The 23,350-nt window shown below is 42.3% G+C and overlaps 1 protein-coding gene across 6 annotated transcripts in view; it reads left to right on the top strand.

The window, feature by feature from the left end:
- The window catches only part of PINX1 (PIN2 (TERF1) interacting telomerase inhibitor 1), a 54,313-nt gene that overhangs the window by 316 nt on the left and 30,647 nt on the right, over positions 1-23,350 (top strand). Inside the window, exons 2-7 of one of the 6 annotated variants that reach the window (XR_014944984.1) lie at positions 2,725-2,834; positions 5,338-5,430; positions 6,332-6,410; positions 9,793-9,885; positions 12,487-12,563; positions 22,747-22,838. Coding sequence is in view for 5 of the 6 variants with exons in the window: in XM_085544261.1 (XP_085400387.1) it covers positions 2,725-2,834; positions 5,338-5,430; positions 6,332-6,410; positions 9,793-9,885; positions 12,487-12,563; positions 15,596-15,733 (590 nt within the window). In the remaining variant the exon portion in view is untranslated. Of the gene's footprint in view, positions 1-1,491; positions 1,522-2,724; positions 2,835-5,337; positions 5,431-6,331; positions 6,411-9,792; positions 9,886-12,486; positions 12,564-15,595; positions 15,798-15,846; positions 16,245-16,287; positions 19,165-22,746; positions 22,839-23,350 lie in introns of those variants that run through there. The other 5 variants (XM_085544260.1, XM_085544263.1, XM_085544262.1 and 2 more) reach the window with 5 other exon arrangements.

Raw genomic sequence — 23,350 nt, 5'->3', positions numbered from 1 at the left:
TTTAATGCCTTTTCTTCTAACAGACCACAGCCCAGAGCTGTGGGTGTCCCATCCTTGTTGGTGCCCAAGGCCATGGATGGGTCCTGGGCAGCCTGAGCTGATGGGGGTCACCCAGCCCATGGCATTGGATTGGGGCTGGATGGGTTTTAAGGTCCCTTCCAACCCAACCATTCTATTAAGCTATAATTCTATATCCTTAGGTGTTTTCAGTAGGTGTTGTGGTGTCAGGACACCCTTAACATGAAAGCAGAAGGCTCAATAAAAGATGGGTTTTGTTGTAATGAATGATCAGGGAGATCTGTTTCTCACTGGAAAGTGCGGGTGTGAACAGAGGGAAATAAAACTACGTCTGTAGTTTTTGGGTTGTTTTAGATGTTAACAGGTTAGGTTTTTTTTTCAAAATTTTAATTGAGCATTTAAGGTTGCCCAGAGAGGTGGTGGTGCCCCATCCCTGCAGATAGCCAAGGTAAAGCTGGATGGGCTCTGAGCACTGATGGAGCTGTGGGTGTCCCTGTTCAATGCAGGGAGTGGCCCTTAAGTGTCCATTCCAACTCAACTGATTCAATGATTCCAATTTCAGTCATAATTCAGAAGTTAAGATGAATTCTTAAATCAGTTGCTGCAGAAAACAAATGTAGTTTGCTGAGAGTCACCTCTGTGGAGCTGTTTTTCTTAGAATCACCGAATGGCCTGGGCTGAAAAGGACCACAAGAACCATCTGATTTCAACCTCCTGCTATGTGCAGGGTCACCAACCAGCAGCCCAGGCTGCCCAGAGCCACATCCAGCCTGGCCTTGAATGCCTGCAGGGATGGGGCATCCACAGCCTCCTTGGGCAACCTGTTCCAGTGCATCACCATGCTCAGCCATGCCTCACAGGTTTAAAACCATGGGTTTAAAACCATTCCCTCTTGTCCTGTCACCATCAGCCTATGTAAGCAGTCCTTCCCCCTCCTGTGGTTTAGATCAGAGCTGCTAGGGAACTTTCAGAAATGGTTTTTAATGCTCATGGTACAGAATTAGTCTTGGCAGAGATGTTTATTAACTGATAAGAGCTGGATATGTGAGCGAAGTATCTGAAGAAATGTCACATTTCTCCACTGGATGGTGCTGCTCACCCACAATTGCGATACCATCTCAAGCATCACTCAGAAAGCAGCTCAGGACATCTGTGCTAAGTTCTGTATTTTCTGGCTGGAAGCTGTTAGTTAAGATTAATCCCAGAGCAGTAGGTACAGGATATGAAATCCACAGATTGAGATTGCTGAGGAAAGGAGGACCTGGTGAGCATTGCGTGCTTGAGAAATCTCAGTGTTAGGTGCCACTGTGATTTGTTGTGAGGGTCCACCTGGAAGTAAAACATCTGAGGGTTTCTCTGCAAAGGGATGTTCAGGAGAATTAATAGATGTTAATATTTAAAGTGGATTAGATGAACTGCGACAAACAGTTCAGTTTGAAATGTAGTTTTAATTCATGCATTTGTTTGACACAGATTACCCCTGCTGTGCAAGCAAGCCTTGAGGTACACACAGTGACTTTATAACAGTAAGGACTGCATTGAATTTAATGTTGCGGCTTTTGCAGAGTCACCACCTGGGGAACCGAGTTATGGACAGCACGACAGAGGATGAGCAGGCTGAAAGTGTTACAGCTAGATTTAAAAATACATTCTTCCTCATAAATGAATGGAAACTGGAGTCCTTAATGTGCATCTTGTGCAAGGGAAGATGAACATGTTAATAGTCCCAGATTCCTAATTCAGTGTTTCAAACACAGCAACACATGAGCAAACTCTGCCTGAGGGAACCAGAATGTTTGGCCTCAGAAGCACAGCAGGGAACCTGGATTTGCTTGGGTCTGTTTAAAATCACAGTCCTCAGTGGCACCTCTATAGACAGGGCATGTATTGGATGGTTCTGGTCATCGTTTTCCCTTAGAGAAGTGAACTAATTGAGTGCTTTACGATTCCTCTCACAGCACTAAGTCATTTAACACACCATAAAATCTTTTTATGAACTTTTATGAAACTCTTTATCAGGCTGTTATTTTTTGTGGCTCTGCCTTGCAGCACTTATTTGGAGTTTCAGAAGTATGTTAAAAAACACTGCCATCCTACATTCTGCCAGTGTTAGTTCTGAACCAAGCCCAGCAGCCAATGAGTTGAATGTACCTGTTATATTCAGTCCCTCTGGCCCAAATCCCAAGTGTTGCATTTTAGGAAGAGATGATTTCCTGGCTATGTTGAAAGTGCCCCAGTGGACTTGGCTTCTTGCTGACTCTCAGTGGCCTTGGGTTAATTGGTCATTTTTGATCCACCGTTTCCCATGGTGTTTAATGAAGTTTGTAATCTTCCTGTCTCCCATTCTTTCCCTTGTTTATTTCTGTTCTCTTCCTGCATGTGTTTAGATGCGCGCTTAGTGGCTGGTTAACTGTGCTAACTTTTCTTCCTTGGTTTCAAAGAAGCTATTCCTGATGATACAGACAAGCTCACGCACATGGACCTGGGGGACTGTGGTTTCATTAGTGGTATACATAGCACAAAGGAGCTTTGATTCTAGGTTGCATCTCTTAACACTTAATATAACTTAATAACTCTTAATATGTGATTGGTGTGGCATAAGTTCAGTTTCTTTGGGTTGAAGAGCTTTTCTTGAGTTGACTAAATACTCGGAACACTGTGGAAATGTAAATAGAGCCTGTTTGATGTTTTTCCTTTCTGACTTAGCCCGTAGAAGACAGAAGTGGTCCGTGGATCCACGAAACACTGCCTGGAGTAAAGATGAATCTAAATTTGGACAGAAGATGCTGGAAAAGATGGGCTGGTCCAAAGGAAAGGTATGGTCAGGAGAGCTGTGCAGCTCTGAGGTTGTGTCTGTTGTTCCTGAACTAAAAATGCTTTAGAAAAAGAAACAAAAAAAATAAGGGGTAGAGGGCTACCGGGCTGATGTTGGTCCCAGTGCTTAAAACAACTGTGATGTTCTGCTGTACCAGGCTGGATGTGGTTCTGGGCAACCTGGTCTGCTGGTTGGTGACCCTGCCCATGACAAGGGGTTTGAAACTAAATGATCTTTATGATTCTCTTCAATACAGGCCGTTCTGTTATTCTAGTATTTTTATTTGGTTTATTCTCATAAGCCTGCTAAGAACACAGGGAATTTGAGCAAAGTTAGATTTCTGTAGTTTCTTACAAAGATACTTGCTAGCTTATGCTTACTTTTATCATAGAATCAGCTTTTCACATAGAATCATAGAATGGCCCAGGTTGGAAGGGACCTCAAGGATCATGAAGCTCCAGCCCCCCCACCACAGGCAGGGCCACCAACCTCCACATTTAATACCAGCCCAGGCTGCCCAGGGCCCCATCCAACCTGGCCTTGAACACCTCCAGGGATGGACGGGGCATTCACAGCCTCTCTGGGCAGCTGATCCAGCTTTCATCTGTTTTTAGAGGTTACTTCTGATCCTTGTATAAAATGCAACATTACATGAGCTGTATTCCCTCGCAGCTCCAGCATGTACCTGTGGTGTGAGGTGACTGGTTGCTGGTGCTAAGAATAATCTCCAGGTCAGTGTAGACAGCTGCAGATATTTCTACTGCCATTCAAAAGCAGTTTAACTTCCACAAAGGTGCCTCAGCAAGGCTGAGATTTGGGCCTGTGTATCAAGCATATTTAGTGAAACAAACACATAGAACTTCTCCAACGCTATTTATTAAATTCTTCTCCTTGATCTCCTCCCTTTTAAAATGAACAAAATTAGGGCTGTTCTCAATTCTTTGAATGTATTAAAACTTAAGAGTGAGGAAAAACAAGGCTGCCCTTGGGTTTCTCAGTTTAGCCTACAGCTGGTACCTCAGTTGGTAGCATAGCTGACATAGTATAGATCTGGCTTCTGCCTGCCTTTAATTTCACAGATGATGAGCAGTGATACTGATTCAAAGGCTGCTGAAGTCATGGAACTGGCAGCGTTTTCACTAGGCATTAGAATGAATTGTTAGCAAAGCGTGGGACTGAGTTATGTCAGGTTGTATGTGTGGCTGTTTTGTATGCGTAAGTCTAAAATAGGTATACAAGTCAGAGTAGAAAGAGTGCTGATTATTATTCAGGCTGCCAGTTCCTCAACATAGTTAATGCCTTTAACTGATACGAGCACATTGTGTTGGGGTGTGGAAGGAAGGCCTTGTGGTGTTTGCTGTCATTCCCCCCAATCTTCTTGACAATAAATTTCCTACATGAGCTACTAAATCTTCTACAACAGTTATAGTTGTACTAGAGGGATTTATGACCCTCTTCTGCTGGAAACTCAGACAAATGGAGCCGTAGCTTGATCGAGGTAAGGAGTAAAAGCCCATCTGTGCTCTGAAATTAAGCTGATTATGTTAGTCCTGTTATTAGTTGTATTGGAATTGGGTCAGGGTGAGATGTGTAGCCAGGTGCTCTGCTTGTTTCCATACTTTTTTGTTAGCGGGAGCTTCAGGGTCAGTCTTCCACCCCACTGACCAAAAAAGAAGGCTGAAGGATCTGTGATAGCAGCAGCCTTATTCAAACAGTCCTTGTTGCTCCACATACTGCATAGGCAAAGGCTTTATCCACAGGACTTTGTTCCACCATTCCATCAGACCCGTATTGTTATGGCCTGATGGGAGAAAAGCAGATAGCAGGACCAATGTTCAAAACAAAATGCCTTGTCTTTTTTTTTTTTCCCCTGGTTGTACAATTAAGAAAGATAATACTGGGTCTGGAGATTGTTTCCCATGTTGGAATGCTTGCATTTAATCAGGATAGACAAAACCAACACTTGCTTGTCCCAGTATCTTCACCAAATTATGAGTGTAAACAAGATGGAAAAAGTTCCTAATGACCTGCTAGCTCCAGTCTGATCCTCCCGCTTCCCCTCACCCACTTTAATATAAATTAATTCTGCTTTTTAAGTTCCATGAGGCATCTGTCTTGTAGCTGTTACACAACTGCCTTCTCAATGGCGGAGGTGGTTTTGATAAGAGGCATGTTCTTTTTATGTAGTGTCTTGTTTTAAAATTGAAAACACTTTGGACTTGCCTAGGAATGTCAGGTGGCTTCCTGATTAATCACCTACTGCTTAATGATGTTATTTTAGTGTTTATTGTATTTTGCTGGAGGCCTAAGTAGTAAATTAAAAATACTTAATATCTCATGTATGCTAATGCCTGTGAATGAGTTCAGTTGCAGGCAAGCAAATAAATAGTAACCTGTGGTTTCTTGCTACATTTCACTGCTAAATGTCTTCAGTACAGCAGCTCTAGTTGCTTAGTCACTGCTGGAAAAAAACCCTTACGTTTTTACTCTTCAATCCTCGTTAGGGTCTTGGAGCTCAGGAGCAAGGAAATACAGAACACATCAAGGTTCAAGTGAAAAACAACATGCTGGGGTTAGGAGCATCCATCAAGAACGAGGTGAGTGCTAAACCCAGGTAAGGAGATGTGGGTTCCTTTTCAGGTGAGGCACAATTTTTGTAATGGGATGTTAGTGAAATCTGTTGTCATACCTAATGGCAGCATGTACCTGTGTGAACTTCTCTGCAGAGACTCTCTTGACCTGGAATTTAGTTTGGCCCTGTTCAGTGTTTGGGGAATAAATTTCTGTTTGGGAAAGTTAGGGTGAATTCTCAGAGCTGTTCAGTGAGTTTTTGTTCTAAATCACTGGAACAGGTTGCCCAGGGAGGCTGTGGATGCCCCATCCCTGCAGGCATTCAAGGCCAGGCTGGATGTGGCTCTGGGCAGCCTGGGCTGCTGGTTGGTGACCCTGCACACAGCAGGGGGTTGGAACTGGATGATCATTGTGGTCCTTTTCGACTCAGGCCATTCTACGATTTTATGAAATACTTGTTTCCTCCACATATCTTGTACCTAGCTTAGTTTTATGTTTTCTTTCCCTCTCCCTGGTGGAGTCGCCTTGCTAACTGGATTTCAGGTACATGTAGAGGTTGCAGAATGTGCTATTAAAGGTGCTTGTCTCAGAATCAACAACTTAAGTAACTGTTGGAAAATCACACTAGTATTTCCTGCCTACTGTTGAAAAAGTCTCATGCAGTCTGGGACGTGTGGAGCCAACAGCGGCTCAGCATTGTTTAAAAGCTTACAAACACAACCCTTATCGGTTCTGCACTTCTGAGTAACTACAGCAAGTTGTTACTGTTTGCCACCTGTGGAGCTTCAGGGGGTCCCTCCCACTAAGAATCCAGTATATGTGATTAAGTTACTTCTTGGAGAGCATTGTTTTTTAATACCTGCTTTAGCGAAACTTCTGTTCCATCTGTAAACTGTTGCTTTGTATTCATGTGGGTGATATTTACAGGACAACTGGATTGCTCATCAGGATGACTTCAACCAGCTTCTAGCTGAACTGAATGATTGCCATGGACAGAGTGAAACAGGTAGGTTCATGCTTTGCTCAGTCAGATGCTGGAGGCTTTGCAGAGTTTCCATTATCTGTCTTACAAGAGTAGCTGAGGCCCAATCCTTTGGGCTACTAATACTATCCATATTGAGGTGCTTCTCCTCTCCCCAAATCAGTGGGAATTAAAGGACACGCTGCTATCCATGGCCACGCTCAGCTTTGGATGTGTAGATCTCAGTGGTTTAACCCCAGTTAAAGGCTTTTTGATGGGGAAAGAAAGCATAAAACTTGAGTATTTTACCCAAGGCTCCAATATGGAGGAATCTTTTGCTAGGATGTTCTACACCAGCCCTTGTTTCTTTGTAAAGTAATCAGAGCCAGAAGGTTCACAGCAGCATCATCCACCATTGCAGTGTCTTCCTTTTGCTAATTTAACTGTCACATCTGGCTTCCATGCTCTGGTGGTTTCTTAAATACCTACTTTTCCTATCTTCAAAGAGCTGCTTCTCAGCTTGTAACTCAGAGCTATGCATTTCTGTTTTGAGTGTCATATAATGTGATTTTTGTAGCCTTAATATAGAGCAAACAAATGGGAAAACTACATAACTTTCCCCAAAGGGTTATTTAGCAAGTTGATTTAAATTTGAAAAGCTTTGTGCGGTTAGGCCTTGGCTTCTAGAAATGAAGTAATGCTAAGCTGGCAGGTGTGAGCTTACAGAGGGAATTCAGGCAGCTGTCTTATCATCTCTCCTTTGGACTGTGCTATCTCAAACTCTGATCATACATCTAAGCAACTCGGTAAAGTGTTGTTAAACCAAGGGATTCTGTTTAGGTGCAGCCTGTCCACGTGCTGCAAGCTTAATAGTATTTGTGAACAGGAGTTCTACAAGAGGAAAGGTAAGATGAATAGCAGGGAGATAAAAAGTTAAAAAGGCTTAAACTTGATTTCTAATCCTTGAGGATGAAGGTGAAAACTCTGAACCTAATGCTCTAACATTTTAATTGCTGTGTAAGTTATCCTTGTACACGGGTCTAAGGCCACACAGCACTAGCTGCTGTAGTGGAAGTCCTCAAGAGATTAAAAACAGAGTATCATAGGGAAATTACAGAAGTTCCTGTTTTCCTTTATACCTAAATCCTACCCAAGTTCCAACTTGAGCCATGAGAAGATCATTTAGGTGTAACTGGTGGGAAACCTGCAAACGGATGAGTAGAGAGCTGAAATGACTTGCCTACGGACACAGTGAGTCAGCAGCGAGGCAGGTTCATTGAGCAAGGCTGCCTTGTTCCTAAACCTGTGCGCTATACTGTGGGTCATCCGTACCAATGCAAAATGGTTCCCAAACCGTGTTTCTCTCTGTTTTACTGCTATTTTTCCTTGGTCTTCTTGGACAAGAGATTTCAATCATTGAGGTGTAAGTTGAAAAGTCCTGGTCAGAGTCACATTTGGTGATTTGCAGACTGTAAACATTGCTTGTTTTTTTGGCAATTGTTTAAGCTGGCAAAACTCATCCAGATAACTCTGCCCCGCAGCTGTGCTTCGGGATCAAATGTTACATTGCTGGCCATCATCCAGTTTCAAATTGCAGTAAAAGTCAGCTGAAAACCTTCATTGTTCTTAAATAACTGGTGTAGTTGCCAGAGCTGGATTGCAATTAGAGACTGGGAGGGAGGGGCCTTTTGGTGGTTAATATGCCACCATTCAAATACCTTTTATCTAAGGTAGTTTCAGCTTTCTTCTTTTTCTAACTGAGTGCCTAGTGAGGAAAGAGTTCTTAACCCAGCAGAAGAGCCGGGAATTAGTGATGATGACTGACTTCCTTTCCCATCTGTGTAGTGAAATAAGCATGCTGGCCATGTCTGTTGTGCTCTGGAATATTCATCTGTGTCAGATTTGGTCTAGAAATACCATGACTTTATTATTGTGACTAAATTGCTCTATAAAGCACAGGAGACACAGAGATGTACCTATTCTGTTGTCAGTGCCAGCATGTTTTTAAGTTCAGTAGTGAAATTCCTTTGGAAAGCACAAGGCGGTGCTGCTGCCCCTTCTGCTGCAAGGATGAACTGCTGGAGGAGGCTCCTATGGAAATCCTTTGGTGCGTAATGTTCCTTTTAGTTCAAGTGAAGCAGAGAACAGATTCAAAATGTCTCATCTATGGTCAGGATATCTTAATTATCATACTTTCCCCATAGAATGTTGTATTGAGTATTTTCAAATTGACTGCAAATTCAGTCTAAGACTGAGTTTTCTAGTCTTCTCTCATTAATATTTGTATGTAAATTCAAGAATAGATCTGAGGTTGCTGTTTGGTGGTAAACTCTGCCACTGCAAGCCGTGGATTTCATTTTTAGGTCAATGAATCTATCATCAGGTGGTATTACTAAGCAAACCATTGAAGTGCTGGAATTCCAGTGTCAGAAAAACTTGGGCTGCAGAGCTGTCAGGGGTGGGATGGTATGAAAACAGTGACTCAACGTGACCCTCAGGGTATGGGCTGATTTCTTTACCCATCCCAATTGCCAGGGGCAGGAAAAAAAAACCACCTCACCTTGAGTAGCCTTTTCTGTAGTGATGGAGCATGGAATCCTGCAGTGCCTATTTCCCTTCAGGACAGCACCAATAAAGTGGTTGTTACAGGATTGCAGGTTACCTCCTCCTGAGGTAATTCTGTAAATTAACATGCTCTGTGGATACAAAGAGCGTGTCTGTAGCAGCAGAGTAACCTCTCAGGGCACAGAAACTTCATACTGTTAAATAGTGAGGCTAATTCTTCACATGCTTTTGACTTGTGCAAGCCAACGCTCCATCTTAAACAACTCCTGATGAACTTGGAACTGACCCCACAGACCATTCCCAGTGGGTAGCTTAGATGCAGCCCCTCTTCTGAAAGCCAGCAGAATTAAACAATACACGTGGCAACTTCTGCTGGTCTTAGGGGTGAAAAAGGTCTGCTGCTGTTTGATTTCCTTACGTGAGAGTATCAGGGTTGAAAAGCCTGTTTGGTACGGTGTTTCTTTTTTTGTGGGTCTGTGTCCATTTTTGTCCATTTAGCTTAAGTGTTTTATTTATTCCTGTTTCTTAGGGCTTTCTCAGACTCTAGAACTGTGGAAGTATTTTGTAACAAACATCACAGTTGACCCTGTCTCTTCTTACCATAGAAATGGTGTTAAATGAGGCTTTGACTTTGATCTGCAGTACCTGTATCTGCCTATTCAAATTATACTACATTGGAAATGGGAATGGAAGGGGATGTGGCAAAAAGTCATGCACTAACATGTCTCTGAGAGAGGTTACTGTGCTTCCTTCAGCGATAAGTTGTTTTGAAAGAGAAAGTTAAATACAATGTTGTTTGAATTTGGTTGTTAATGTTTTTCTAGTAGGGTTTGAACCTGTATTTTTTTTTCTTCCCTTTAAGAATCCTCAGTGACTAATCAAAAGAAGACATTTAATCTTGAGGAAAAATCTAAGTCCTCTAAGAAGCGTGTCCATTATATGAAGTTTGCAAAAGGTAAGAGGAAATTTTGTAGCCAAGATTAGTAAAACACATCCAACTGATCTGATACCTTCTGTAGTCCATATACAAGTAGAACGATGGTTTAGAAATACCCCTTGCAGCAACCTGCTTAAAGGTATAATACGCTGTTCCTCTTTCTATGGGACGTTTCTAGATGGCTGTAGGCTGATATTGCTGAATAAATCAATTCCTATCTGCAGGAACCATCAGCTGACTAAGGAACAATGAATATTCTCAGCTGTGTTTATGGGAGGGAGGGCTGGACAGAGAGGCAAAGGTGGTGGCCAAGTAACTGCGTTATCTGTGCTGCACTATCCTCTGCAATCTCCAGTAACCCGTGCTAAGAGATCATGTGGATAAGATCAGCGATCAGATTAAACCTGAACGCAGGAAGAGGAAAGCCCTCTTAGATCTATTATATACTTTATTGGGTAAATTAGGACAGCCATTGGAGGCCAGAAGATCTCGTATCAAAAGCTTGTGGGGTTTGGTAGCTCCTTTCTGTGCTCGAGCGATGACGTGATTTCAGCCAAACTTGTCTTCTGCTCCTGGCCGCTGTTCAATCACTTGCTGTATTTCTCTGTTGGTAGCATTCCCCTTTCACGCACCCATGTGTATGGATGTAGTTCACTATATGGCTAGTCTCGGTTTCCACTAATGGCTAATTTATTAAACTTCAAGCTATTTATAATGTTGGGGTTTTTTTTTGTTAACAAATGCCTCTGCTAAAACAGGTAATTGACTTCTGAATGGAGGCCAAATTCTGATATTGGAAATTTGTTTTTGCGTTGAAAGAATTCAGCCTGGAAGTCAAGTGTTCTAACTTGACCCTGCCACTTTATGACATTAAACAATTAAAGCAGTTCAGGTCTTTAAGTACAGAGACCATGGCCTGCTTGAGGTAGTTGCAAAGAGGATTTATTTTGATTTGGATTTAACCTTTTGCTAAATATAGAAGAAAGAAAAAGAAGTGTCTATAGAGCCTGTAAAACATAGAGCAAGGTTTTTATATTAACAATAGCCCTTATTTGTTTGGCTGCTTTGCTTAAATGAAATAGGCCCCCAATTGACTGCACCCTCTGTGGTCTAAAACAGGGAAATTCCTCCTTTTCAGGGAAAGAGGGGAAGTTATTTGAAAAAGGCTGATGTTGTTGTTGCCCTTGTTGTTAAAGCCCGATCCCGCTTCCTTTCAGACTAAACAAGACAAGCTTACACAAAAGCAGGAGAAGGGAGCCGCAGCCATCAAAAGCTCCTGGTGCTGTTCTGTAGCCTTGCTGCCAGAGGAGCACAGGCATTGCTCATAATCCTAACTGTCACACTTGAACCTGGGAAATCTATGTCAGTATGAGATTAAGAGAGTAATTTCAAGTGCTGTTCCAGTAGTTGATCCACTGTGATGCTGCAAAAGATGTGGATGGTCAGCTAAATAGGGCTCTTGTTACAGAAAGCAAGAAGAGGGGCTGATTTGCTCCTGGTGCCCCTCTTCTTACTCAGTGATTTGTTTCCATGCCTTCTTTGCCCCAAAATGGGTGTCAGTTGTTCTGAGCTGTAAATCTGGAAGCAGGCACCAGGCTCATCTAGCCTGCTTGGGTAAGGACTTGAGTCAGCTCTTTGAAAGGGTAGATAACAGCAGGACAAGGGGAAATGGTTTTAAGTGGAAGGAGGGAAGATTTAGGTTGGATGTCAGGGTGAGGTTCTTTACTATGAGAGTGGTGAGGTGCTAAAACAGCTGCACAGAGAGGCTGTGGATGTCCATGGAGGTGTTCAAGGCCAGGTTGGATGGGCCCTGGGCAGCCTGGGCTGGTATTAAATGAGGAAGTTGGTGGCCCTGCCTATGGCAGGGGGGTTGGAGCTTCATGATCCTTGAGGTCCCTTCCAACCTCAGCTTTTCTAACACATCTGGATACTGCATGGAGGTCTCACATTATATAAAGTGTAATGCTTTCTCCCCTGTGTTGAGATGTCTGCTTACCCTCTATGGGCAGTTAAGGATCCTAAGAGGAGAAAACAGGTGGAATAGTCCAATTTTCTTTTGTTCTTTACAAGTGTTTAGTTTTGTTTTGTTTTGAGGTTGATGATTTTGGAATCTGACAGTCAAGAGCAGTAAGGTAAGAGCCAAGCAGGCTCCTGTCTGTTAAGCCTGTCTTAAGCTTTTTCAGACTTCTTATTGAATTAATTACTTTCTGAGACAAGTAGTGGACAACTGAATACAAAGGTGGAGCTCCAAGATATGCAGTTTCACCTTCTACTTTCTTGCATGCAGGAGAATACAACCCTCCTTCCCCATTAGAGTAGAACAGCTTTCCTCATCCTGCTATGCCAATTACAATGTCAGGTGAGAGAAACCAAGTTACTGTTACACGTGCTTTCCCACAGACTTTTACTAGCAGGTTGTGGTTGTCTCCTCACCAGCCTTTCCCCACCCACACATACATATTCTGCAGTATGTGTGAGCCATGGGCAGCTTTCACTTAGTGTCTGTAACTTCATTTTGGTACCTCCAAAAATCTGTATGTTACTGTTGGTTGTTTAAATATGTCTGTCATCACTAGATGAGAAGATTGTGCTTTTTTCCCCCCCCTTTACCCCTTCCAGGTAAGGATCTCTCATTGCGCAGTGAAGATGACCTGTCCTGCATATTTGGGAAGCGGCAGAAGAGTATGAAGACACAGGTAAACGAGAGGCTTCGCCTTTCTTTTGTTTCTTTGCTTATTTTATAACACAGGAATACATAATTGTCTTTCTGTTCATGAGATTACCACATGCTTATCAAAAGCAAGGGCTCCTGTGTAAGTAGAATCACTCTGATGGATATCACAGATGAATACACTGTGAGGACTGCATTGTTGATTCAGAGGTCTATGAAGTCTCTTGCAGCTAGAGAGAAAGATGGGACATGGAAGATTAGAATGACGGTTTCTGAAATACCCCCTTGCTCATTCTGCAGTACTCTTGAAAACTGTTCTGTAACTTCACTGTGACTCCTGTTCACAGAACCAATGTTAATTTATTACTGCCTTGATACAAGCATTTTGGGCCTTCAGGTTCATGTGAGCTGTTAGAGGTCTCAAATGCTGTAATTACATCTGCACCAACAGAACCCTCTCAATTAACACCGCTGTTGATTGGATAAATATGCCTTAGTTCCATCGCAGTAAAATCGCTATGAAATGAGAAAAACAGGGTTTTATTGCAAATAAATAGAAGAAGAAGACAGTTGCTATGGCTAAGGCAGTAGCCACTTGTATATTTTTCGGAGTAGTTTATTTTGTTTTCTCTTTATGTTCCACATCTATTTGTTGTGGTTGAGCACATGCACTTGTGGCAGCTTGTGAGGGGCGTGTAAGTTGGTGCTAATTCCCTGACCAATACAGTGGTATTACAGCCAGCAGTCGGTGATGGCCACTGTTGTGCACATTTCCTTTTTAACCTCACTGAACGTTAAACTCATGTTTCACGGCTCTGGCAAGAAGTCACAGGCTGTTCCCTGTTCAGTGGCCAGATTTCCACATGCAAATGTAGGCAGGAGGTAATATGATTTGAGGCTGCATTGTTGTCTTCTGGCTACCGTCTGCTGCTAAGCAGCCACAGGGAGAACACAATTGCTTTTTTTTTCCCTTCCCTCCCTTCATGGGTCAGAGATCTGTGGAGTTTGCACAGAACAAAAATGCGTTGCTCAGGCCCTCCAACTCTGAGCAATTCCATTTCATTGCACCCGTGAACTCTCTCTACCCCTCCCATTATGTTCTAGAGCTCGGTCTTTAAGGTGGCAGAAATGGAACTGCTGCATGAAGATGTGCAGTTCTGTTCCCTGTGTTTGTTTGCATTCGGTTCTTGAAATCCCTATACTCCGGGTATTGCCTAAGTGATGTGACAGGGAGGGCAATACAAGAGCAGGAAAGTGCTGTCGTTCTCTTGGAAGCAAGTTGTTCCTATCTGTTCCTGTACAGAGATAATGTAGGAAGAGTTCTGGTGTCCATCAGAGCCCTGAGGTATGCCTTCAGGCTATGGTACATTATGGTTCCCTATAATTGCAGCCTCTGTGATAACAGCTGTATGCTGCTGTCCTTGTTCAGAGTATATAAGGACAACTTCCTTACTCCATAGGTGCTAGGACTGCTACTGTCAGTAAATCCAATTACATGTTCCTTGTTGTATGTCCAACTGAGATGATGTATGAAAATTAGTCTTGTAGCATGAAATCATATATTTAAGTCCTTTTGTAAGGTATTTAGATTGTTTTGTGTCTCCCCTTCCCCCCAGAGATTTGGTTAGAGAAAGCATTCAGTCCAAATCAAATTTGGAATGTTTGGGTATGGTGTCGTGGAAGCATGCAAGAAATGGAATCACAGACTGGAGGAGGAGACCTCTGGAGGACTCTAGTTCAGTTGTAGTTTCAACCATAGCAAGTTCCTTCAGACTTTGTCATGCTAGATTTTGACCATCTCCCTCCCTTAAAGCCTCCAATTTAAACCTATCCATAAATGGGTCACTTATAGAGTGGGAGATAAGGAACATCTTGGAATAATGACATTCTTGTGCTGTAAAGCAGACTCAGCTGGATAAGCATTTGCTATTCCATGGGCATCAGGGGCACTGAAATTTACAGAGAGGATTAAGGTTATATGCCATTATCTGATGGCATTATGGTCAAGTTATTCATCTGTGAGTTGCAGAGCTTCTCCTTTGAGGTATGTTATACCTTCTGCCTTTGAGCTTTTTGGTATCCAGCAGTAGCTTGCAGTGCTGTAGATCCTGGCAGTGGTGTTACACTGAGAAACTTTAGTACTGGGGTCCTGTGCTGCACAGGTTTGTGTTATACCAAACTGTTCTTAAAGATTAGGGGAAGGATGGGGGGGGATGGGGGGTGGGGGGAGAAGTGATACCCAATAAGCTCCATCTGTGCCCATATAGTCAAGTGGAAACCAATGAAAAGACTCGAGGCTAAGTGACATGGTGAGGACCCTACAAAATAACCCTGCCTTCAGGGGACCTTCTCAAAACCATGCCCCCTCTGAGCTGCTGGTGTCTCAGCAAATGAAGTATGCCTGAAAGACGTTGTCCCAATTAGTCATATTCAGTCTTAGCTGTATGCTTATTAACACTCACTTTATGATCTTGACCTGTGAGTCTTTGGCAGGAGACATTTTGTGCTACTTTGGTCTGCAATGTCCTAGTTGGAAAGCAGATTTCAGGCTCACTTTTAACGGCCTCAGTAGCCAGTGACTGATCTGGCGAATGGATCTTTACTCTTGTGTCACACTGACACCGCTGCAGCAAATGGGGATGTTGAAATTTGCATTATCTGTGTTATCAAACTGAAGGGGAATTGGCTAGAGGACAGTAAAGATTGCAAAAGAGTGGAATTGCAAAGGATGTGGAAGGAAATTCTATTTGCCCCTAAGGGTTGAAAGGAGTTTCTCTAGAAGTAATAAAGCCAAGATCCCAGTTGAAGCTGTTGTTTGGATGGCACTGGGATGGGCGTTACTCATGTTAGACACTTACAACCTTTAATTCTCCTGAATGTTATACACGAAGACACTTCATAAAGATTTTGATAAATCACGTGTCCAACTAAAACTTCCTTAATAAACTACGCAGGGACTCTTTTTTGTTTTTATTTTTTAATTAAAAAAGAAAACGGAGGGGGGGAAGAAGACAATGGTTGGACTTCAGAGTGGAATTAAATTGGAAACGCCTGTAGTTTTTCCCAGGGAGAGAGAGTGATCGAAAATATTGGATTGTAATTATGATGCTCTCTGGAGACGTGCAGCAAGGACCTGTTTTGCAGGGTAAGATCTGCCAGGCTTTTTTTTCTCTTTTGCCCCCACTTTCCCTCTGATTTTCTCGCTTGCTTAGGTACACTGGGAGCCGGTGAGACAGAAAAACAAATTCCATTAGTTCCTATCTGGTTGAACTTCCTCGAACCCCCACTATTTTTTTTTTGCTTCTCAGAATTTCCTTCCTCCATCCAGCTGTGTTTCCTGATGAAGCCTTATCACTGGAGAAAATACTCCTGAGTGAGACTGAGGATTTGGGAATGAGTTACAGACGGTCCCAGCTTGGTTGCTGAACAACATAATTCTGGCACTGGTTTCGCTCTGGGGGCCGGGGGACTGGTTGTGATTTGCTGGCACATTTGTAAGAACTCCGTTTGAGATGTGTACAAAACTGAATGTTTTGCATCCATCTCACTTCCACGTCTCAGGCTGTTTGATGAGTAACCTGCTTCCTCTGAATTTTTGTAGCTTGAATGTAAACCTGCGTAAGTTCCCTCTACCCGATCTGTGCAGCCCGAAAGTCTCGAGCTCGTGGTGATTTCTTCCTTGTTAGTCATTAGAAATGTAACAGTCTGCCCTCATTGCCTTTTTTTTTTTTTCTTTTCTTTTTAATCAGGAAATTATCTTCTGACACATTTTGCAGAACTTCCTCGACTGACTTACGTTTCCCAGCACTTATCAGAAACCCCTGTTGGCCAATCTTAAGGGACGTAACTGAAAATCCATTAGAGCCTGGCCCTGACACTGGCCCACTGAAGCTATGGGTGAATTGATGCAATTCCCTACCGCTGAACTTCCTGTAAAATGCCAGTTATGATGCTGATCTCAGTGGGTTTTGACAACTGTGTCCTTCACGCGTGTGACAACTTTAGTTTCTTGAGTTTTCTTACCTGTGACAAAAGGCTCCGATTTTGTGCTTTCAGGGAACAAAAACCTGCAGGAGAGGAAAAAGTTAGTTAAAAATTAACCGCACCTTTTTACTGTTCTGCTTTGGAGACTGCAGCTAGCGTGAGAGATTTGGAGCCGAGAAGCAGAACAGAAAGAAGACATCAAAAACCTGGAGAGAGTCCAAAAGGTTTTAGTAAAATGGGTGACAGGGTTAGAGGGCAAGTCCTAGAAGGAGAGAGTGGAGGAACTGGATACATTCATCTGAGAAAAGAGGCAGAAAAAGGTGACCTCTCTGCCTATAAATATCTGAGGGTCAGGGGGAGGGAGGAACAGAGGACGGGAAGGGATAGTAATCAGGGTAGGCAAAAGCCAAGAATGGTGATGGGGGTGAGAACCTTCAATTAGAAAAAGGAAGACTCAACCTTACTCTTGAGCAGGCTTCCTCACAGTGATGTCAGCAGGGCAGTGGAAAAGTCCCCTAAGGGAAATCCCAGCTCCTTAGTAAGCAGTGCCAAGAAAAAAAAAAGATGAATTTAACACTTTTAGACCCATTGGAATGGGGAAAGATGTAAGTAAAACATCTCCCAACGAGTTACTCTTTGTGCAGCTCCAGTAATGAGGCTTGGTTTCCTGTACTTGTGCCGTGCTTGGGTTCTGCGGCATAAAGGAGATGAGCTCATGCTGAAATCCCTCTCCATGTGCACGCTGATCTGTTGGCCTTCTCTGTCCAGCTGCCTGTTTGCATGAAATACTTGAGTGCCTTAATATCTCTGAAGTCTCTGAGCTCCTGTTAGGTTGGATTAAAATGTTGCTTGAGAGACAGGAGCGCATGATGCACACAAATATCAGGGCAGAGAGATTGTGGAAGATCTGCTTCCTTAAGAAACCACAGTAAAAATGTAATTGCTGTCTTTGGGTTCTGGAGGAAGATGGTAGGAAAATACTGACATTGTCTTTCATGTATTACCTTCTTTTTTTATGAAATTACCCAATTATTGTCAGAAATTATAATAGCATTTTAGAGGCACTGAGCATCCTAGGTGGTGTTGGACTAGATGATCTTCTAGGTTGGACTAGATGATCTTCTAGGTCTTTTCCAACCTTGATAATTCTGTGATTCTTTTATTACTAGGCTACAGGGTTTGGGATTCAACTGGAACTGTGTGGTTCTTGTTCCTGTATACGGCCTGATCATTTCAGCACATATGTGATGTATTTTGTTGGTGGGAAGAGTAGTATAAGAGTAGTATAGTATAGCAACACGCAGTAACATGAAATGGTACTTCTTGCTTGTACTAAGTGACATGGGTTAGTGGAGAAGTACTGGTTGTAGGTGGGTGGTTGGACTGGATGCTCTTAGAGGCCTTTTTCAACCTTAGTGATTCTGTAATTCTAAGTGGGTTTAAAACATTATTCTAAGTTGGTAGCTTGTAATACTGTGTAGGTCAGAATAAGATTGAATTAGGCTCAAGGTGTTAACTGGAACCATGTTGTTAATACTTCTCCATACAGACAAGATTGCTCCAGAACTGGCAAAAATGACTTTACTCTGCACAGTGTCCTCATGGCATTTATGATAAAAGCAGGTGGAGCAAAATATTGATGCCTTGTTGCCTATTTTATAAGCACCTTGTTAATCAACTGAGGATAAATTAGTGCTGTTTAGATATCAGCAGAGAGAGGGAGAGGAAAGAGACATCTCCCAATCTGGAAGAAATGGTGCTTTTTCTTCTTTTCTTCTCTCTTCATTGGAGAAGTGCCTTGCTTCTAGCATTAGTTCCTTGGGGGGGTTGTTAGGAACTGAAACAAAACTGGGGGAGGCTCTTTTGATTTATCTTCTCTCCTTCCCTTTTGGTCACTTCGATAGGCATAAACAGCCGAGTTGGCTTTAATGTGTTACCATTAGAGACCATGCATTAGCTGGAATAAACCATCATGTCTCACAGTGAAAAATATCCCTTGATTGGCTAATTAATCAGTCAAAGGGGAATGACATGGCCCTCGGCTTGAGGGACTCTGCAGCACAGGTAAACAGGTCATTGATAAATGGTTTACCCGCAAATTCATATATCAAGAAAACTTAGTCATTTTTTAACTACACTTTGTGTGAAAGCTGCACTGCATTTTTGGAGGTGTATTTTTGCTGCCCTTGCTTTTTGCATTGTGGGTGTTTTTAGGTTGTGAATGTTTTTAAGAAGAAAAGTCCAAACAGAGCTTTCTTTGAAAACTGTAGTTCTTCTGTTTTTGTGAATCACCTCCTTCAAATAATAATAATAATAATAATAATAATAATGATAATAATGATAATAATAATAAAGAAAATGTGATTCCTCGGGCATTATCTGAATGCAGCTCACATCCATAAGTGAGCCTGGGGAAATAACTGGGGAAATGTATGGAGAAACCTTTGTTGGTGGCAGATTTCATGTTCAGTTTGGGTGTATCTGTATACAGAGTGAAGCCATCTGTAATGGAATATAACACCTTGTCCTGAATAAATGATCCTTCAGTGGATTTCTCCACTGTGTGCTTGATGTTTTTTGGTTTTTTAAAGGGTGGAGGCGGGAGAAGGGAGAAGAAGAACCCAGCTCTACATGAAGTAGCATACAAATGAGATCTGGAATCCCTCTTCTACGTAGGGTACATGAATAGGGTTGGATAAGAAACCATGAACTGCTTGTAGAAAAGGCACAGCTGCTTAAATGAGTGCACAAAACAAATCCTTATCGTGCTGTTGTGCTTTGCTTTGAGATTCTCAGTTTGCCTGGGTGTTTGTTCAGTTCTTGAGCCAGCGTGTATAATTTGAGCAAGTAGCACTGTAGCGCCTAAGAATGTGAGCGCAGGTACTGGGGAACGAAGTCAACGTTGTTTCCATCATGAGTAATCTCTTCCTTCCAAACAGCCCTTGCCGTGGTCTTGTGCTTTCATAGGATGACTTTGTTTTGTTTTTCCTTTGAAAAATATTTGTCTGATCAAAGAGTTTTCTTTTAAAAAATAAAAGTAAAGTTAAAAATTCCAGCGCCCTGGTTCAAAACAAGGAAAAGTGCACTTTTTTTTTTTTGATCCTGTCACAACAGGAATTGTGTATGGAAGTGTGAACTAAGCAGGTGGCTTCCTGTTGATCCGAAAGGCAGGTGGGCAAGTTCTTGACAGTGAGTTGATTTTGCAGGCTGCTACCTGCCCTCCTTTCCTTGATGTCCTGGTGTGAGAGTATGTTGTGTGCTATTTCCTTCTGCACAGAGCCAATGCAATGGGCCTCTGCACAAAGGAGCTTATTCCTAAGTGGGAGGAATGGGAGTGGCATTTGGGATCGGTATCCCATGGGAGTAGTACAACTATGGGAATGATAGGAAAATAGCAGCGTATATCCTCTCTTGGAAAGCAGGGATAAAAATGCCTTTTATTATCACCTAAGAAAGTGACCTCTCAAATAGCATGCAGAAGGAACGGGTTTGCATAGCATGGTCTTATTTTTGCTGACTTATAAATGAGCATCTGACCTCTCTGTGAGGGTTTCTTCTGATTTTGGATCACAAAACCTGTCGTTGAGCTGCTGGTTGGTTCAGATGATGTAACTAAATCAGAAGTTGGAGCAAAATAGGTGATTCAACCTGAGAATATAGGTAAAATCAAGGAAATGAGCTTTTTCACTTCTAGTCCAGTATTTTGACTTCTCTAATGAGTTCTTCTATTAGCTATAAGCGTTGGCTTCTTTTGCTTTCCAGTCTGGAGGAATAACTTCTTCTTCAGGGCAACTTTGAGAGTGGATGAGATAATTCCCTTCTCTCTCACTTTGTCTCAACTACATGATTAGGTTTAAAATGTTGTCAATTTGGATTTACTTGAGTTTTGTCAAAGTAATAGGGCAAGGGGAAGAAATCCCTTATCTCTGCTTTTTTCCCCTACATTCTTACTTGGCAAGCTATCATCAGTTCTAGTGTTTTCCTTTGAATCGTTGTGCTGCTGCCATATTGAAAGGCAGATATGACCAGCTGAGTAATATTGCTAATTGGATTATCCACTAATGTATGCATATATAGAAATGGCCTCCACATTAAATACCCTACCAGGCTGCCCAGAGCCCCATCTAACCTGGATCGAGGCTCATGAAGTCCGTTTTGTTGACCATCTTTCATTTACCTCAGCTGAAGGTAAGCGTAATACTTTGTTGGATGTCCCTTACACTGAGCTCTGAGCTCCTGTGTAATGGAGGAGGCCAGGTATGATTGGACCCCCCAGATGATAGAGAGTCCAGTCCACAGGAAGTACATCAGCCTCTGAGATGCTGGTAATTGAGTTTTCTTATCATTTCTGTTTTGCTCTCTTCATAAGTCATCTCTTTTCTCATCATGATCTGATTTCTTTCGAGCCCTGGAATGTGTTGACAGCAGAACTGAACTCAGGTTGACTGGATCCTGTGTCACCCATGTGAAGGGAAGATCAAAAATCCTGTCTGCCCTAAAATCCTGTTTTCCAGAGTGCTGAAGAATTTAAATGTCACTTAATTCTTGAACAGTTGAAAGAAAATTATTTATTCTCAGTAGTTTTTACAAAAAAATTTCTGTAAGCCAGGGAGAAGAAAGCTCCTCTTGCACATTGACTTAGTCAGTGGCTAATGCTAATTAGGAAATGCTTTCCAGTTCACAGAAAATAAGGTCATTTTCTTTGGAAACAAACATATGAAAGTCTATGTTATTTATAACAACCAACTTTTATATTTCACAGCTGATATTTTCAGGTAGAAATTGGAATTAGTAGGAACATTGGTTTTTATATTCAGATTTCCTTGCGGATGCTGCTTATTTTTTAATTATTATTATTCATAAGACCAAGATATCCCCTAATGGAGGAAAAACACCTGATGTGAAAGAAGTCATCTAATTCTAGGAGTGTGTTATTTCAGGTAACCCTTCATGTATATATATTTGTTCAGTGTCTCACTAATCTGAACAGAATCATCTAGGTTGGAAAAGAGCTTCAAGATGAAAATCAACCTGATCTACCGAGTCCCATCACTAGACCACGTCCCCTGGTCCATACATCACTTGAATACCTCCAAGGAACTCCACCACTTCTCTGCACAACAATTCTACATTCCAATGCTTGACCACCCTCTCCAGGAAGAAATTTTATCCTAATATCTAATCTTAGCATCCCCTGGTGTAACTTCAGGCTGTTTCCTCACATCTTATCACTTCTCAGAAACCAATGCCCTCCTCACTGCAGCATTTCTTCTGGTGGTTGTAGGGAGCAATGAGGTCTCCCCTTAGCCTCCTTTTCCCTACTAAATAACCCCAGTGCCCTCAGTTGCTCCTCATACATCTTGTTTTGTGGTCCTTTCACCACCTTTGTTGCACACAAGCAACCCAGCTTCCTTCTTGCAGTGAGTGACCCAAAACTGAACGCAGCATTCAAGCTGTGATCTCACCAGTGCCACGTGCGATGGTTCATATATTTAATAGGTGGCATTATCAGGAGCTGCTAAGTCTGTATGCCAGTACAGTATGCCTCACTGCTTGTGATGTTAAAGTGAAAGCTATTTCCTCCAACAATCTTTGAATTATCTGAGGGCTTCAAATCTTTGTGACTCAGCTTGTCCCAGAATTGGCTCCTTGATCAGTAAACAACACATTTAGTCCAGTGGGTTATGTAGCTTTCTAAGTACCTTCCTTTTCTATGTTATCAGTCTTTGCAGTAATGGCATCGGTTCAAAATTCAGATTGTTCCATGAAGACCACCATAACAGTGTGCTTGTATAACCCTTGCTGTGCTACTCAGCTTGAATCTGGGGCAATGATATAATGAAACACATGACTGTCAGGTTATGCAGTTCTCAAGTTTGCTTCTGTCTAAAAATGTTTCTCCTGAACTGAAGAATGAGTGTTCTGTGGGAGCGATACAGCACTGGTCAAAGTGACCTAATTTCAGCCACTTACTATTTGCAACTGCTAATGCTGGAAGCTTAGGCATTCATTTACATTTCATCTTAAAAGCAGGGAGAATGCTCAGCCAAACTTCAAGGTGATGAGAGAAAATTGTGTAATCCTATACGTCAGCAAGCAACTGGGAAAGGAAGTTTTGTGTTGTGACTTGCACACTAACAAGTTGGAAGGCAAGTTGTCCCCATTTTAACTTATGCCTTGTTAAGCCTTCTATTAATCCCTGTTTTTAAACTCCTCTCTCCTAGACCCTTGGCATTTTCATGCCAAGATGGATTTAAGCATGTGATTTGTCTATAGAGGACATCACCCTGCAGTGGATCCCAGGAATGCGACTCAGGTGAGGCACAGTGAGTTTGCAGTCAGGGCTCTTTGCTTTGCTTCCACCCACATGCTGTGCAGCCTTGGGTCAAGTCACTTCTCTTCATCCCTGTTGCACAATCCCTAAATCTAGGGATGATTCATGTACGCCATGTAGGTGGTATTAGTCTGATTCGTGTCAAGCATGCACTTCTTTATGAAGTGCATTGAAATATTTAGATGGTAAGTGAGAATGTTTAAGTGCAGAGCGTATCATGCGTGTTCACTTTCAGCTGGTGGCTATTTCTGGAGAAGCAGTAGAGCTTTTTCAAGTGTACTGTGTGTTCTTACCTGTTTACCTTTTGAACTTTACAGCCACGGTGCCTAGCGAAGCTATGTTGTGGTTTTAGGACATCGTTACTTAATTAAACTTTGAGAGATTCCTGAAGCGTGACTGTCTCCAGCTTTTCTGAGATCCCTGCAAAAGCAAGGCTGCTTACATAAAACCAGGATGGGAGGGAGAAGTGCTCCAGAGCACCGCATTATGTACAC

The sequence above is a fragment of the Coturnix japonica genome, chromosome 3 (genome assembly GCF_054131305.1).
Source record: "Coturnix japonica strain WE chromosome 3, WE-NBRP24, whole genome shotgun sequence".
Classification (NCBI taxonomy): Eukaryota; Metazoa; Chordata; class Aves; order Galliformes; family Phasianidae; genus Coturnix; species Coturnix japonica.
The sequence above is the reverse complement of the archived record's forward strand: the minus strand, read 5'-3'. Positions and strand labels throughout refer to the sequence as shown.